Raw genomic sequence first — 15,131 nt, forward strand, 5'->3', positions numbered from 1 at the left:
AAAAAAAACAGCGAGAGACGCTGACCCTTAAAGACGGTTCTCTCGTACAGTATTTATTTTCGGGTAAAATACCTTCTTGTTCCGTTGAACATCTTTCCAAAGATTTAAATGCGCTGCGTGAAAATAAAATTCTCCTTTGTGCAGAACAATCTATCTCAGCTCCACTCTTCTGACAGGCTCAGTATCACACATCTGTGCTGCAGGATCCATGCTGACAATTATAGCAAAACACCCCTTTTAAAAGTTTTCTGTGGAAACTTTGTGTGATACTAATTTTGTAGTTGACTATACTATACAGTCCTCATCACTGTGTGATCTATGACAGGTAGTCACAATACTGTACAAAAGGCAGTGTTTTATTAGATCAAAGGCAGGAGGGGGGGGGGGGGGGGGGGTTCAATCATTGCCTTTGTTAACATTTTGTGGTGTTGACCGGGGTCAGAGTCTGTAACGTCAGTCACACAACACCATGCTTCTTTTACTGCTGATAATTTGTTAATAAAAAAAAAACAAACAAAAAAAAAAATGAAATAAGATTCTGTACACAAGAGATTTTGCAATGCAAGAAAGACCCCTTTATTACTTTTGCAGAACAGGACAACCAAAAATATGGGCAAGCATTTTATCCAGTGCAATTCTCAGGAAGACTGCTTGGCAGTTCTATTTGTTTGAGTGTATCAATTTAACAGAAAAGAGAAAGCTGCAGATTTTTTGTTTTGTTTTGTTTCCACCTGTGTTGGAAGTTGTGCTGCTTCTTCCCTGAGGTGGTACTGTTCACACGGGCTGCTTAAATCATCTCCTCTCTGGTATCGACCACCTCGCCATCAACCTCCTCTACGATCACGTGCTTTACCTCCTTGGCCTGGTTGACTGGAGGCTCTGAGAATATCAAAGAACTACAGTTAAAAACCCAAGACATTGCATTGAAGTGCCACGTTATCCATTGGTGTTTCCCTAAACCGAAGAATCAATCTGATCATGAAACATTACTCTGGGTGCCTTATTAATTGTGTTCTTTAGGTAATAATGTATTATTGAGCTGTTTTCATTTGTAGTGTAGTTGTAGCTATGCTATTGAATTATTAATATTGAAAATAATAATAATAACTTTTTTTTTTAAGGTTACCACCACTACAGCAGCAGAAAAATTTATTAGAACAAGGTTTGTCATTTATATACCTACCTGCATGAAAACCTCTGGGTGTGAGAATTTTAATTTCCGCTCAGTAATCAGTGATATAGAAACAATAGGCACTTGTGTGTGCTTTAATTAGGCATCTTGAACAGCTTCTAAAAAGTGTCCTGCATTTTATCATGTGTGGCTCTGTGGTCCTTTTTTCTTGCTATTTAAAATGAACAGCATGTGTGTGACCTATTACAGTCATCAATTAAATTAGGCAATTGCTAATTTGCCTGTTTTGATCATTTTCAGAAGCAATGGGTTGTTCTAATAAATGCACACATGCATGGTAAACGGTATGAAGAACATATACCTGAGGCCTCCATTGCATTCACTGCTGCTGGAGCTGTAGGAGCAGCTGAAGTCGAATTGTAAAACTTGCTGCAAGCAAGACAAGGAAAGAAAAGCATTAGAAATGACACTCAGGGGAGTTGGGGGGGGGGGGGGGGGGGTATATGACGTTCTTGTACTGATCAGTTTATCGGCGTCCCATTCAGTCTCACCCTGCAACCTCTCCATCCAGCAGGTGCCTGTACTCCTCAATCTCCATCTCCAGACGGGTCCTGATGTCCAGTAGCATCTTGTACTCATTTCCCTGGCGCTCCATGTCCATTCGGAGCTGCACCAGTTCAGCCTCCAGCCTGTGGATGAACGCCTGCAGCTGACTGAGCTGTGCCCCGTAGCTGCCCTCTGTCTCTGCCACGTTGACCTCCAGCACAGATTTCTAGAGCGCAAGATCAAACGACACAGCGGCATGACATAAGGGGCTTCTTGTTACCAGGGTGTTCCAGGTTCAATCCCCACTCAGCCACTGACTCACTGAGTGTCACCCTGAGGAAGTCACTTAACCTCCGTCCTTGGGATGAGACATAAAATAAACAAGTTCCTATTGGAAGTGACTCTGCAGCAGCAGCTGTGATGCATAGTTCACCCCCTGGTCTCTGTAAGTCGCTTTGGATAAAAGCGTCGGCTACATGACTAATTAATAACAATAAGTTACTATTTGGTGTTAGCATCTCTCCAGGACCTCCTTGTAAAGGAGAGATCATGTTTTTTGTCCCCCTCTCCTGCTTACCATGCTGAGCTGAGACTGCATTTCGATCTCCAGTCCCTGGACGGTCCTCCTCCGTTCTGAGATCTCACTCTTGGATGTCTGGAGAACTTCTGTGCTGGTGGTCACTTGCTTGTTCAGCTCCTCAAACTGAGAGGAGGAAATAAAAACACATTCAATTAGCATTCGTGGTCTTGTATCAAATTCCTATATTCCATGATGACATTCAATCCATGTAGAAATGTGAATAATTAAAGTTTAAAAAATCTATTATATTCTATTATATCAGAACATTCTGGACTACAAGTCCTTTCTTATTCTACCCAGATGAAGAAGCACTTGTAGTGCGAAACGTCCTGATGTCATTTTTTTTTTTATTTTAATCAATTATTCACATTTGTATCTTCCTGCATTACATATTTATTTCTATCTAGCTGTGTGTGTTTTAGAAGGAAAATGTTGCCATAGCTTTCTTGTATCTGGGAAATCGATTGTATCTGCCCCCCAAACATGGACTCATACCTTGTCTTTGTACCAGGCCTCCACTTCCCGGCGGTTCTTGTCGGCGATGCCCTCGTACTGCATGCGCATCTCCTCCAGGACTCTGGACATGTCCTGCTGTGGGGCAGCGTCCACCTCCACATTGACCGTCCCGCCTACCTGAGAACTCAAGGCCAGGAGGTCCTAAAACAAAAAGCAAAGCAGAGAGAGAAGGGACTAGTTAGCAAACTGACACTGTGATATGCTTACAGTAAATACAGTTCCATTCCCTAAGACCCCACAACTACTGCCTCAACTGCTTCTCCTGTGCAAACTAGCAGTTCTGCACTGCATTTCTGCAGGGTCTTCACTCATTTAGTGTTGGATCCTTTAAAAGATACTATTGCTTTTGCAATGCTTCATTCAACCTTGTATTCGTCCTGTAGGGATTACAACAACCCATCTTGTGGCTGGTACCCACCTCCTCGTGGTTTTTCTTGAGATAGACCAGCTCCTCCTTCAGCCCCTCGATCTCCATATCCATGGAGGATCTGGCCAGAGTCAGCTCGTCCAGGACCCTCTTCAGTCCGGCGATGTCGGCCTTGACGGACTGCCTCATTGCCAGCTCAGCCTCGTACCTAACCCCAAGATGAAAGCACAATTCCAAGGACAACATTGCTCTTGCACAACCCACCGTTGTTTGATGCCCAAACTAGAGACTCTATAACTGTTAAAACAGTTTTTTTTTTGTAGCCCACCCCGGTTCTTCTCAATTAATGCTTTATAGATGCACAGTAGATTAATAAATATGTCACAGATCAAGCTGGAACAACATTTGCACATGCTTTGCAAATACCCAATCTTATACTCACTTATAGTGCATATTTATTCTACAGAATTATTTGTTTCAGTAATGGCACACCGGAATGGAAAACTCACTTAGCACTGAAGTCGCCCGCTGCTAGTTTGGCATTGTCAGTCTGGAGAATAATGCTGGCATTGTCTATATTTGCTATAGCGATCTGTAAAGAGAGAGCAATAAGAAATATCGCTTAACGCCAGGAAGAAAATCTTTGTTCAGAGTTCCTCTAGATTTTAACATTCTTGCAACTTAACTACAAAGTACGAAAACAGAAATTTAACACTGCAGCTCTCAAAGCATGCAATCGAAAGCACAACATTGAAAGACACAAATGCTTAAGAGACTATCGCTGTCAGAGGTGTTGCTTTTCCCAAAGCCCTCTTCTTTCATTTTTCCACACCATGTACAGTCATGAGGAAATGTATGAACCCATGAAGATTTGTCATTTATATCCTTGATATACCTACCTGCAGGAAAACCTCTGGGTGTAAGAATTTCAATTTTTGCTTAGTAATCAGTGCTACAGAAACAACAGGCACTCATGTGTGAAAATGTTAGACTTCTTTGTGCTTTAATCAGACATCTTAAACAACTTCTAAAAAGTCTCATGCATTTTACCATTTTATGTGTTCCTTATCTCTTACTGTTTTAAATGAATTGCATGTGTGGCCTATTAAAGTAATCAATTAAATTAGACAATCACTAATCTGCCTATTTTGCCAATTTTCTGTTACAGTCGTTTTGATTTCATGCACACAAAAAATCATAACAACAGAAGCAACACGTGTAGTTATTTAACAGATCCAGTGCACACAGAAGTGAAGACTTGGACTTACCTTGCCCTGGAGCTCAGCGATGGTCTTCCAGTAGGCACTGTAGTCCTGGGTGACAATGATACGGTTCTGGCTCCACTCACAGATCTGCTTCTCTAGGGTGGCATTTGAGGCCTCCAGGGTGCGCACCTTCTCCAGGTAGATGGCCAGGCGGTCGTTGAGGTTTATCATGGTGGCCTTCTCGTTGATAGAGCCACCAAGCTCTTCATCAGTACCTGCACCACTACAGCCAAAAACCCCACCCTTACCACCCCCCACCGACAGGCCACTTAAATAGCCAAAGCCTCCACCGTCACCACCACCGCTAGAGAATACAGAGTAGGAGATACAGGCACCATAGCCTCCAGCACCTGCGTATACGCTTGGCGCCTGCCGGGCAAACACCTGGCTGCTCATTCCATACGAGGAGAGGGTCGAACTGGCAAGCTGCTTCGAGGAGAAGCCTCTGAGCGAGAGCGTGGACATGCAGGGTGAGAGAGATAGAGAGAGAGAGAGCAGCTCTTTGGTGGCTTTTCATCCTCACATCAGCAAATATATAAATATATATATATAGTTTCTGATAAGTGGGAGGTACTCCATTATGCAATTAAAAATGAAAGACGTGTCAGAATGTGCAGGGTCTCTGGTGCCTCTGGCTGGGGGGGGCGTGACTCCTTTTAGGTCAGTGGTTACAGGACTTTTTGTTCTGGCAGCTCTCCACAGAAAATATAATCACATCAAGGTGTGTCTTCCATTATTTTCGACTACTCTCCCATCTGTTTTTATGGTCGCTGATAAAATAAAATCAGTGTCTCTGACATTGTTCTAAACTAGTCTGAAGCTGAAAAAGAGCCCAGTACTGTACATTACTGCTCCTTCACCCCCTGAGAGAAGGGCTGTCCATCCATTCCAGGGCAGTTCAAAACAAACCCCAGTAGGGTTGAGACAAGAATCAGGGTAATAAAATGAACTAATAACGAAACAACTTGATAATAATTTCTTTCAATCATATTAGTCAGGAATCGATACCTAGTTAACACAGAATTGAAAATGTATTGCTAACGTTAGAGTTTATTTTCTGACTGGTCCACTCCCTGTAACTGTGCTGGGCAATACACAGTTCACATATAGCGCACACATTGCCCCGCAAGTTTACAAAATCCATTTCCTTTGGCTTTTGCAGCTTCCATATCATTTTAAACCGCTTATTACTGATGGTTTAACAGGACTATAAATCAGCTAGATGTGTTTTCAAACCATAAATTACACATTTCCATGTTTTCATGTTATCGCTGTTATTGTATGAAAAGTATGTATGAAAGTATGAAAGCACTAACATGAAGCCAAGACTGCTTAATATCACCACTTCTACAACATTTTTGTTAGTATGAAAATTATATTGTACAGTTTATTTCCTTCCTCCATTAGCACTCAATCGTAAATTCCCAGTTTCCCTTTCCCTTTGGATTGCTGATTTTGTATATAACACGGTCATATTTCCAAAAGATTTTGTCTTTAACCTTGTAGCCAATATTGTAGGTAATTTAACATATCTACATATTTTGAAACAAATAGTCTGGCCCAATATAGCTGTCAGTGATGTAATTTGGAAATTTCTGAAGAGATTATTATAGCCTTTATAAAAACTGAGCCCTGTGTGGAAATAAAAATAAATTAAGAAAGGAACTAGTACTTAAAAATACACACTATTGTTCACTCATCCAGCTCTGCTGAATGGATTTGTCTTGAAAAGCCCTCTTCTGGTGGGTAGTGGGTAATGTAATGCATAGCAGTGTGACGTGTAAAGGGTTCACCGATGAAACAACACCCAAACAGGCGCATCAATGAGAACAGCCAAGTGCTTTAGAAATTGCAGGTGGGTGCATGACAAGACTGTACAGAGACATTGATGCATCCTGGCTTATTGAAAGCATTCACATTTAGTTCTCATGAGCAGGACTGCATGCATGTGTCGGTGCTATTGACGAGTTAGTTTAGTTAAATGGAATTTGACAGATGATGTTGAAATCTGTATTTTCCTGTTAAAAGCGGTTTCATTATTTTGAAAGATAAATACTAACTGAAGTATTGCATTTCCTTTTTCAAACATGTGTTATTTTCACGTAATAGAGTATAGACCAAAGAAAATAGAATCAACTGCCATAACATTGTCAATACGGTTACAGGGGACAGCTACAACTGATTCGGTGTGATGCAAGGTGTTTAAAATGTTCTGGAGGGATATGCGATCAACTAGAATTCTAGATCTTCTGTCTTGCCTATCTTTACTGAAACTAAAAATTAAGAGATGTTTCTAGAAATGAGTCTACTCCGATGGTCTCTTTCTTGATGCCATTGAATGTATACGTGTGTATAATATATAAAAGGCTATATATAGCCTTTTACAGTGTACCACCATCACAAAGAGCTTTACAGAGATAAAGAGTCATTTACACCAGGACACTGATTTAACATCTTATCCGCAGAATGGAGCACAAGGAGATGAAGTGACTTGCTGAGGGTCACACACAGATTCAGTCAGTGGTACTTCCTGTTGGCTTTTTCGTAAAATGGATTATGTCTGCATGGAACTACTGTGTACACTATATTGAATATTAAAACAAGGAATTATGTTAAATCTGTAGCTGAAAAGGAAATATTATGTAAGAAAATTGGTTAATAATAACCAACAGGACAAAACATTGGTTGAAATTATTTTTATTTTCAAAGTTTTGCAGCTATTTTTTGCCCCTTTACAACAATACCCATGATGAATTAGTAAATAAATCTCAATACCCAATTATAGTTTCATAGAGGACAGCAATAACAGCTGCACTACGACAGCGGTATTTCTAGAAAATAAGCCTTTGGAACTAGACCAGTATTGAAAAAGGCATGCTGGGATAGAACATTTTTGCTAGAAGTTTCTTCAAAGTACAGTGAATGATATATATATATATATATATATATATATATATATATATATATATATATATATATATATATATATATATATATATATATATATGCAGTAGGGTTTTCAACTGGGATGACCTTTTCGGTATTATGAAGCAGTAGATAGAAGATAGACAGTGTTGGTTGTTTTACATCTTCTCTTCCACCTCCTGCACTTGAGTAGAAACAACCTTTCCGTTTATTCGCTCTTCTACAATGGTCTTCACCTTTCTGGTTTTCAGGACCTGTGGCGCTGGTGCTGGTGCTGGTGGTGGCGCTGGTTTTGACTCCACCAGGGAGGTGAGGTGTTGGGAGGACGAAGACGACAATGAAGAAGTTCCCTCTAAAAAAAGAAGTACAAGACTTTCAGAAATCTGTATATTAAGTGTTATAACCCCCCCCCCCCCCCCCCCCCAAAGGACCATGAAAGCAGGTTTAAAACACACAAAATTGAGCAAAGATGATACAAGGATAAGGAAGTGTTATGCTGTGAGACTGTAAGGAATGCATTAAAATAAAACATTTGGCTCACCTGACTGCTGAGTTTTGCTCACTTTGGTTGTTTCAGTACTCCTGATGGTCGATACACTGATGTTGCTGCTGTTGCTCCTGCTAAATTACAAAGGAGAGATGTTATTTTTCATGGAGACTTGGTGGTCCAGTGGTTAAAGAAAAGGGGCTTGAAGAGGCCCCTGGTTCAAATGCCAGCTCGGCCACTGACTGTGTGTGTGTGTGATCCTGAGCACATCCTTGTCCATGGTCCTTTGGGTGTCCTATTGGCAGTTGTTGATGCATAGCTCACCCCCTAGTCTTGAAATAGCTTTGGATAAAATCGTCTGCTAAATGATGGATTCATAATAATAATTCACTTTAAAAAAATGTAAATTACTAATTGACCTCTGTATGCAATTATCATGCACTACTCAACCCTTGTGCATTAAATGAGTGTTTTGCTCAGATACTTGAAGTTAAAAGAGAAGTAGACAAGCCTGTGCTGTCCTCACCTGCTATCCTCTCCGTCCAGCAGGCGCCTGTACTCAGCGATCTCTATCTCCAGACGGGTCTTGATGTCCAGCAGCATCCGGTATTCCTGGGATTGGCGCTCCGTGTCGGAGCGCAGCTGCATGAGCTCCGCCTCCAGGCTGCTCACCATCCCCTGCAGCCTGTTGAGCTGGTTGAAGTAGTTGGTGTCTATCTCCCCCAGTGTGCCCTCCAGAGCTCCTTTCTGGAGAGAAGGGTAAAGCAAATCATAATGACAGAAGAAAAGTCTGGGAACCAATAAAAAGGCAATTTGAGATGTTTGCGATTCGTAGGGCACTCACTAACATTGTAAACTTTGAGAATGGTTTTCTGCTTATCGTTTCTAGTTAACTAACAGTCCTAAGTCTTATAAGAACATAAGAAAAGTTTGGGAACAAGAAAAGACCATTCAGCCCATCGAGGCTCGTACCTTGTTAGCACACCATTCTCCCCTACTCTGGGGGGGGGGGGGGGGGGGGGGGTCTAATGTAAAAGCACAGAATCTAGTCTTTTTTTATGTTCCCAGTGTTTTGGATTCTACTGCTTCACCTGACAAGCTATTCCATGCATTTCTAACTCTCTGTGTAAAACACTGCTTCCAACCTTCTGCTCTAAACTTTTAATCAGCCTCCACTCAAGCCCTCTTGTTTTCTCTCTGTGCTGAATTTAAAGCCGTGTCTTGGGTTAACTTCATTTGGACCATTTACAATTTGAAAGACTTCAATCAAGTCCCCTCTTTCCCTTCTTTTTTTCTAGGCTGAAGAGATGTCATTATTTTTACCTGTCCTCATAGCTCATGTTATTAAGTCCTGCGATAAGCCTAGTTCTCTGTACCTTCTCGATTGCGATTTGTGTCTTTTTGGTAGTGAAGTGACTAAAACTACATTCACAGTGAAAAAAAAAAAACAGACCACTAGGGGTGTACTGATACTGGTACTCATACTCATAATTGCCTTTATAGAGCATTTATCAGCAGGTATTAAATATATGTATTAATGTGTTGATTTCAAAACAAGAAAGGCTGTCCTTCCCTCACCTTTACAACTAAAGTGCCACTCGTTGGCAATTAACTTGTTTTTACAGTTTACAGCCCTGGCACGGCATGAGAGGAAAATGAGCTTCCAATCAGCTTTTAAGGCTGTGTGGAACGGGGAGATGCAGCTGTTATATAGGGTATTTCTCTCTCACCATGCTGAGCTGAGACTGCAGCTCAATCTCCAGGCCCTGCAGCGTTCGTTTCAAGTCTTTGATCTCAGTCTTGCTGGTCTGGATCTCAGTGGTGCTGGAGGTGACCTGCTGGTTCAGAGTGTCAAACTGCAAGACAACAGGGTTAGAAATGAGGTTAGCAGGTTAAGTACTGTTCTGAGTAAGAGCTGTATGGTACAATACAGCAATCCTAACTGTAAAACACAGTTTATGCAGTAATGCAAAACTCTTAAGAAGTTTACACATGTAACACTTTTTTATATTAGGTAATAGGCATAAAGTCATAAAAGGTTACCCTCCTGGTTAATGAATGAATAAATCAAATTACATTTTGCCATTCATAATTTCATAACAGCCTCTGACTATAAACAGCCCAAATTCAATGCTCTACAGTGCCACTAGAGGGCATTGGATAAACTACATTCTAAGAACAGCCAATAGGGGCTCCTCACCTTGTCCTTGTACCAGGCCTCAATCTCGCGGGTATTCTTGGCAGCGATGCCCTCGTACTGCGCTCTGATTTCATCCAGGACTCTGGATAGGTCCTGCTGTGGGGCAGCGTCCACCTCCACATTGACCGATCCGGAATTAGTCTGAGCCTTGAGAGATGCCAGATCCTGCACAAGACAGCCGTCAAAAGAAAGAAGTTGATTATCATGAGCCAATCGTCGGGATCTGACATTCAGATAAAGTTAAACTAAGGTCCAGAGAGAGATTGCTCAGCAGTCTGGTTCAGGCAGGGAACTCACTTTTAACCTCGGATCAAAGCACGTAAACATCAAGTATATTTTAGGTGCTTCCAATACCAGATCAAACCATCAGTCGAATAACTGGTACCTTATTTGTCCTTCTATAAGTAATATGTCCAATGATTGGCAAGGAAGGGATTTACATCTTGTCTCAATCTGTTACATCCTCCGATGTGAGCCAGTTTGTCTCCTCCTCCCTGCTTTTAGGCTAAAGGAGGGCAGCTATCCTGCCCCCCTGCCCATAGCTTCCCTACAGTCAGCCTCTCCCCTTATCTGCAAGTAATTTATGGGCTACCTCGAAAAGGCGAGAATTTAGTATAAAAATATGTATGATGCAGTAGTGTTGTCCAAACTAAGCTTTAATAAATCAAATATGGCTTGAGTTTCCTGACTGAACCAAGAGATTCTCCTGTGCCTGTGGTTCTCATACCTCCTCGTGGTTCTTCTTGAGGTGGATCAGCTCCTCCACCAGCCCCTCGATCTCCATCTCCAGGTTGGATCTGGTCAGAGTCAGCTCGTCCAGGACCTTCCTCAGTCCGACGATGTCGGCCTCGATGGACTGCCTCATTGCCAGCTCAGCCTCGTACCTGCACAGGGATATACTGTAAGCAGGTTGCAGCACACAACCATGTTTCCTTCAAGAGAAGAACTCCTTGGTTTGGCATGGACTGATTCATGAACACTCTATGTATGTTACTTCAGAAATCACAGACCTTACTACAAGAAGACTGGTCTTATTTCAAGGCCCAAAAATAGGTATTAAATGTATTTTTACCACCAGTGAAATCGTGAAATCCTTTATATATATATATATATATATATCCTTATTCAGAATTAATCTACAGATAATATATTGATTGTTTAGAATAGATTTCTAATAGATTCTGAATTCAAATGTAAAGACAGATGTAAGCAGTTCCAATTTTCTGAGCAGATCATTGAAATTGACCAAACAAAAATACATGAAACTATGGACAGTGAAATGTACTAATACCGTAAAAAAAAAAAAAAAAAAAAAAAAGTAATTTCTGGTGGCACGCTATAGACTGTTACCAGGGAAACCCAGTGGCACGGTACAGACTGTTACCAGGGAAACTCAGTGGCACGGTACAGACTGTTACCAGGGAAACCCAGTGGCACGGTATAGACTGTTACCAGGGAAACTCAGTGGCACGGTATAGACTGTTACCAGGGAAACTCAGTGGCACGGTATAGACTGTTACCAGGGAAACTCAGTGGCACGGTATAGACTGTTACCAGGGAAACTCACTTCACGCGAAAGTCGTCAGCAGCCAGCTTTGTGTTATGAACTTGAAGGGTAATCTTGGAATTTGTAAGACGAGCAGCAATGATCTGGAAAATAAACATAACAAAATATAAATTTATCAGAATTTAATCCTGACTTTCTATTGGTCGATTAATCATCCAATCTATGCTCGGATAATTACAGCTGTTTGCCCGTGATCTGAAATTGTATTGAAAAACAATTACAAGTAATAGAAACCATTATCATAATGCTATTTACGGTTTCAGAATGCCAGTTAATGTTCTCTCTCTCTCTCTCTCTCTCTCTCTCTCTCTCTCTCTCTCTCTCTCTCTCTCTCTCTCTCTCTCTCTCTCTCTCTCTCTATATATATATATATATATATATATATATATATATATATATATATATATATATATATATATATTGATATTTAATACTGACATGTAATTTCACAGTTTGAAAATATTTGCAACTAAGATGATACGATAAACTTGGCTGCTGTGAAAGGAAAGCACCGATGAGCAAAATGTTGAGCAGGTTGCAGTCTTGTTTCTTCATTCTAAGATAATGTGAAATACTGGGGATACATCCCAGGTGCCCTTTTACCAAGACCTTTAGAAGTACCAAAGAGAAAGAATACCAAAGACCACAGGTTTGATTAATCGATTTATTCATTCAAACGATTAAAGTCCCCAATCACAAAGAAATGAAATATAACTAAAGTGTGAAATGTGGTGCGCATGACAGTAACGGTAATAGCGGATGCAATCAGATTCTAATTGAATTTCATAGTTGTAACATATGAATATTTGTGTGTGTCTTGCTTATTACGCAATGCTTTTGTAGTTATACAAATAAAGTACAATTTTTTTATGTAACCAAAGGTACGTCAAAAAACTATTTAACTTTTATCAATTAAATTGTTTTTAAATCGAATACATGCCCAAATTAATTAGATAAACTCCACAAACAGAAGAAAGACGTGTCAATCATCACATAATAAGCTCAAATATAACCTTGAAACAGGAGCACAACCCTAAAATCAGATGCCTGCAAGTTATCACCGATAGCAATGTAAAGTAACGGTTACAAATTACTGCTTAAACTGTTACTGTGGAAATTACAAGCCTAGTCTCTCAGAATTATTTACTTCAGCTCGAGTCAGCTGTCTAGCAACCAGTAAACCCATCACCTCCTGAAGGACAAACATTATTTTCCACATATATCAAATTTTACTAAAATATGTTGGGGTTTTATTGCAATAACTCCACGGAAGAGCATACACAAACTCATAGATAATTTTAAATGATTGTACCTTCGAATTTGTATGAGCACTCAATGCAAATGGATCAAAACTGAAGGAAGTTGCTATGCTGAAGTTACTTTTATCAAGCAGAATTGAACATTCCCAAGGTATAAGAAAAATAGAATCAATAGAATTGAATTGTTCCAAAAAATGTGACCATTCTTCAAGAACACCTGCTCCTTTAAATTTCCATTGCTACCAGAATAGGAGACTTTTGAGGTCTTGAAAGCCAATGTTTGTATATAGCAGTACATCTAATAAACTATATAAGCTCAAATGTATTGTCACTTTCTGTGATAAGTGTACAAATAAATGGGTGCTTCAGCACTTCATAAGATGACGCTGTGAAAGACTTTGAGTCAAAATCTTTGTCAAAGAATTGACCAACCCCGAGTGGTCCTGACTTAATACAGGTATTAATAAGAAAAGTAATTATTACCTGTTGCTGGAGGTCATGGATGATCTTTTCATAGGTGCTATAATCTCGGTCGCTCTGTGGCATCTTCAGCTTCAGGAATTCCTGGATCTGGATCTCCAGCTTGGAATTGGCAGTCTCCAGAGAGTGCACCTTCTCTAGGTAGGCAGCCAGACGGTCATTGAGGTTCTGCATGGTGGCCTTCTCGTTGATGGAGAGACCAAGGTCTCCACTGGCACCGAAGTCCCCTGCTCCTCCTGCTCTTCCTCCTCCCATGCCAAAGCCTCCACTATACCCTCCAAAACTGGCTGACCTGGACTGGCTCAAGACTTGGGTACCGAAGCCTCCAGCGCCCTCGTAAATGCTAGGAGCTCTCCGCATGGAAGAACCCCCAGAGGACATGAAGGAAGAACTTCCAGACCCTGCTTGGGATGCCTTGAAGGGGCCCCCGGAACTGAATGAGCTTTGGCTGGAGTATGACATGATGATCAGTCACTGCTAAGAGATACACAAGCTTCACTACAAGAGGTGTACTGAACTACAGGGGATTCATTCCAGTCTCCTGTTATATAGAGATTCGAGTGGGTTTCCGTGCGAGCTGCTTTGTCATTGACCCATCCTCCTTTTCGGTAGATAACAAAGACATTGGAATCCATCCCTGAGTAATTGTTTTGCAAACGTTTGTAATTTCAAGGTTGTAGTGCCTCAGGTGTTTATTTGCTTAGTGTGGGTGGAGTTAGAAGTGACTTTTTCAGTCTTGAATTCATCAGAAAGCTGAAGCTCTGCATGACCGACCTTCATCAATGAGGATTCTAAGCACCAGCTCACAGAGTATTATTTTTTCTAAATTGATAGTTCTCATAAAAAGGTGGGGCAGGTGCCGTGACAGTAAACAGCAGTCAGAGAGAAAAAATGGCATTAGTCTCCCAGCCCTGCCCAATAACACACCTGCACATTCAGATGATGTTATCGATAATTTGTTTAGTCTTGAACAATATGTAGAATGATTTTATTAGTAATACCTGTGTTTCTCAGTCATCTCAAGCGACTGACTGTAGTAAGGCATAGCGAAAGGTGAAAACATCAACAGCTTGAATATACAGTAAATTAAGAACCTTAACTGATGTGTAATTTAGGTTATTTTCTGTTTGGTTTCAGGGTACAGTGTGACCTTAAAAGACCATTGCAGCAAATAGAGCACCAAATTCAATTTGCTAAGTTGCTGCTGAGTTGTATGTTTTATGATTTTGTGTTTTATTGTGTTTCATGCTGTTCGCTGTGGTGGTGTGAAGCTCTTGCCAGGTCATCCTTGTAAATGAGAATTTGTTCTCAATTGACTCATCTGAATAAATAAAGTTTCTGATTGATTGATCAGGGGTGAAATCTGCCAGTCTAATTGACGGACTAAAATACTTAGAGAGTTCACAAATATTCTTTAAGCCTAACTGTTCAGACGTTGCTTGACGAATGCAATACTGTCTTGTGAAGTGGGAGGTACAGTCAATCGGAAACACTGGCAAAAAGTCTCCCAAGGCCTGGAGGGTTAGACTGCAACAAATAACTGGGTGCAATCTTTGCGTGACAGCTTTTTAGAGGATACATTTGAAGAAATGTTTCCAGTAAAGTCATTAAAAACATTTAAAATGGCCTAATTTTTGGAATTGAAAACAGTATTTAAAGAGAAAACGCCCGTGGATTATTTGTTGCAAATCAAATGTACTGCTACACTGTAACTGATGTTGAATGGGTCAGGTGTAACCAGTTCTTCTAAAATACTTTCCTACGCTTACTGTCAGTGTAATGGGAGTGGACCGAGACAAGCTCCTTA

General features: G+C 40.7%; 2 protein-coding genes across 2 annotated transcripts; both read right to left on the minus strand.

Annotated features, from left to right (window-relative positions):
* Window positions 1-552: 552 nt before the first annotated feature.
* On the minus strand, window positions 553-4,914 carry LOC121324969 (keratin, type I cytoskeletal 13-like). Its single transcript, XM_041267222.1, has 8 exons — window positions 4,410-4,914; window positions 3,651-3,733; window positions 3,193-3,349; window positions 2,754-2,915; window positions 2,256-2,381; window positions 1,684-1,904; window positions 1,494-1,561; window positions 553-879 (listed from the first exon to the last, which is right to left on the minus strand). Exons 1-8 carry the CDS (start codon window positions 4,869-4,871, stop codon window positions 788-790), a joined length of 1,371 nt encoding a protein of 456 aa, XP_041123156.1. The 5' UTR covers window positions 4,872-4,914; the 3' UTR covers window positions 553-787.
* A 2,459-nt stretch (window positions 4,915-7,373) lies between these two features.
* On the minus strand, window positions 7,374-13,880 carry LOC121324966 (keratin, type I cytoskeletal 19-like). Its single transcript, XM_041267219.1, has 8 exons — window positions 13,328-13,880; window positions 11,586-11,668; window positions 10,746-10,902; window positions 10,019-10,183; window positions 9,549-9,674; window positions 8,345-8,565; window positions 7,873-7,952; window positions 7,374-7,683 (listed from the first exon to the last, which is right to left on the minus strand). The coding sequence occupies exons 1-8, from the start codon at window positions 13,784-13,786 to the stop codon at window positions 7,490-7,492; spliced, it is 1,485 nt and encodes a 494-aa protein (XP_041123153.1). The 5' UTR covers window positions 13,787-13,880; the 3' UTR covers window positions 7,374-7,489.
* Window positions 13,881-15,131: the final 1,251 nt, after the last annotated feature.

Source organism: Polyodon spathula, chromosome 12 (assembly GCF_017654505.1).
Source record: "Polyodon spathula isolate WHYD16114869_AA chromosome 12, ASM1765450v1, whole genome shotgun sequence".
Taxonomy (NCBI): Eukaryota; Metazoa; Chordata; class Actinopteri; order Acipenseriformes; family Polyodontidae; genus Polyodon; species Polyodon spathula.

Excerpts from the sequence above, each read along its gene's own strand:
- LOC121324969 (XM_041267222.1), bottom strand. The coding sequence starts at position 4,871 with ATGTCCACGCTCTCGCTCAGAGGCTTCTCCTCGAAGCAGCTTGCCAGT. Across the intron at positions 2,916-3,192 it reads TCAAGAAAAACCACGAGGAG|GACCTCCTGGCCTTGAGTTC; the intron begins GTGGGTACCAGC and ends TTTTTGTTTTAG. Across the intron at positions 1,562-1,683 it reads CTGGATGGAGAGGTTGCAGG|CAAGTTTTACAATTCGACTT; the intron begins GTGAGACTGAAT and ends TCTTGCTTGCAG.
- LOC121324966 (XM_041267219.1), bottom strand. The coding sequence starts at position 13,786 with ATGTCATACTCCAGCCAAAGCTCATTCAGTTCCGGGGGCCCCTTCAAG. Across the intron at positions 7,953-8,344 it reads CTGGACGGAGAGGATAGCAG|CAGGAGCAACAGCAGCAACA; the intron begins GTGAGGACAGCA and ends TTTGTAATTTAG. Across the intron at positions 7,684-7,872 it reads GAGCAAAACTCAGCAGTCAG|AGGGAACTTCTTCATTGTCG; the intron begins GTGAGCCAAATG and ends TTCTTTTTTTAG.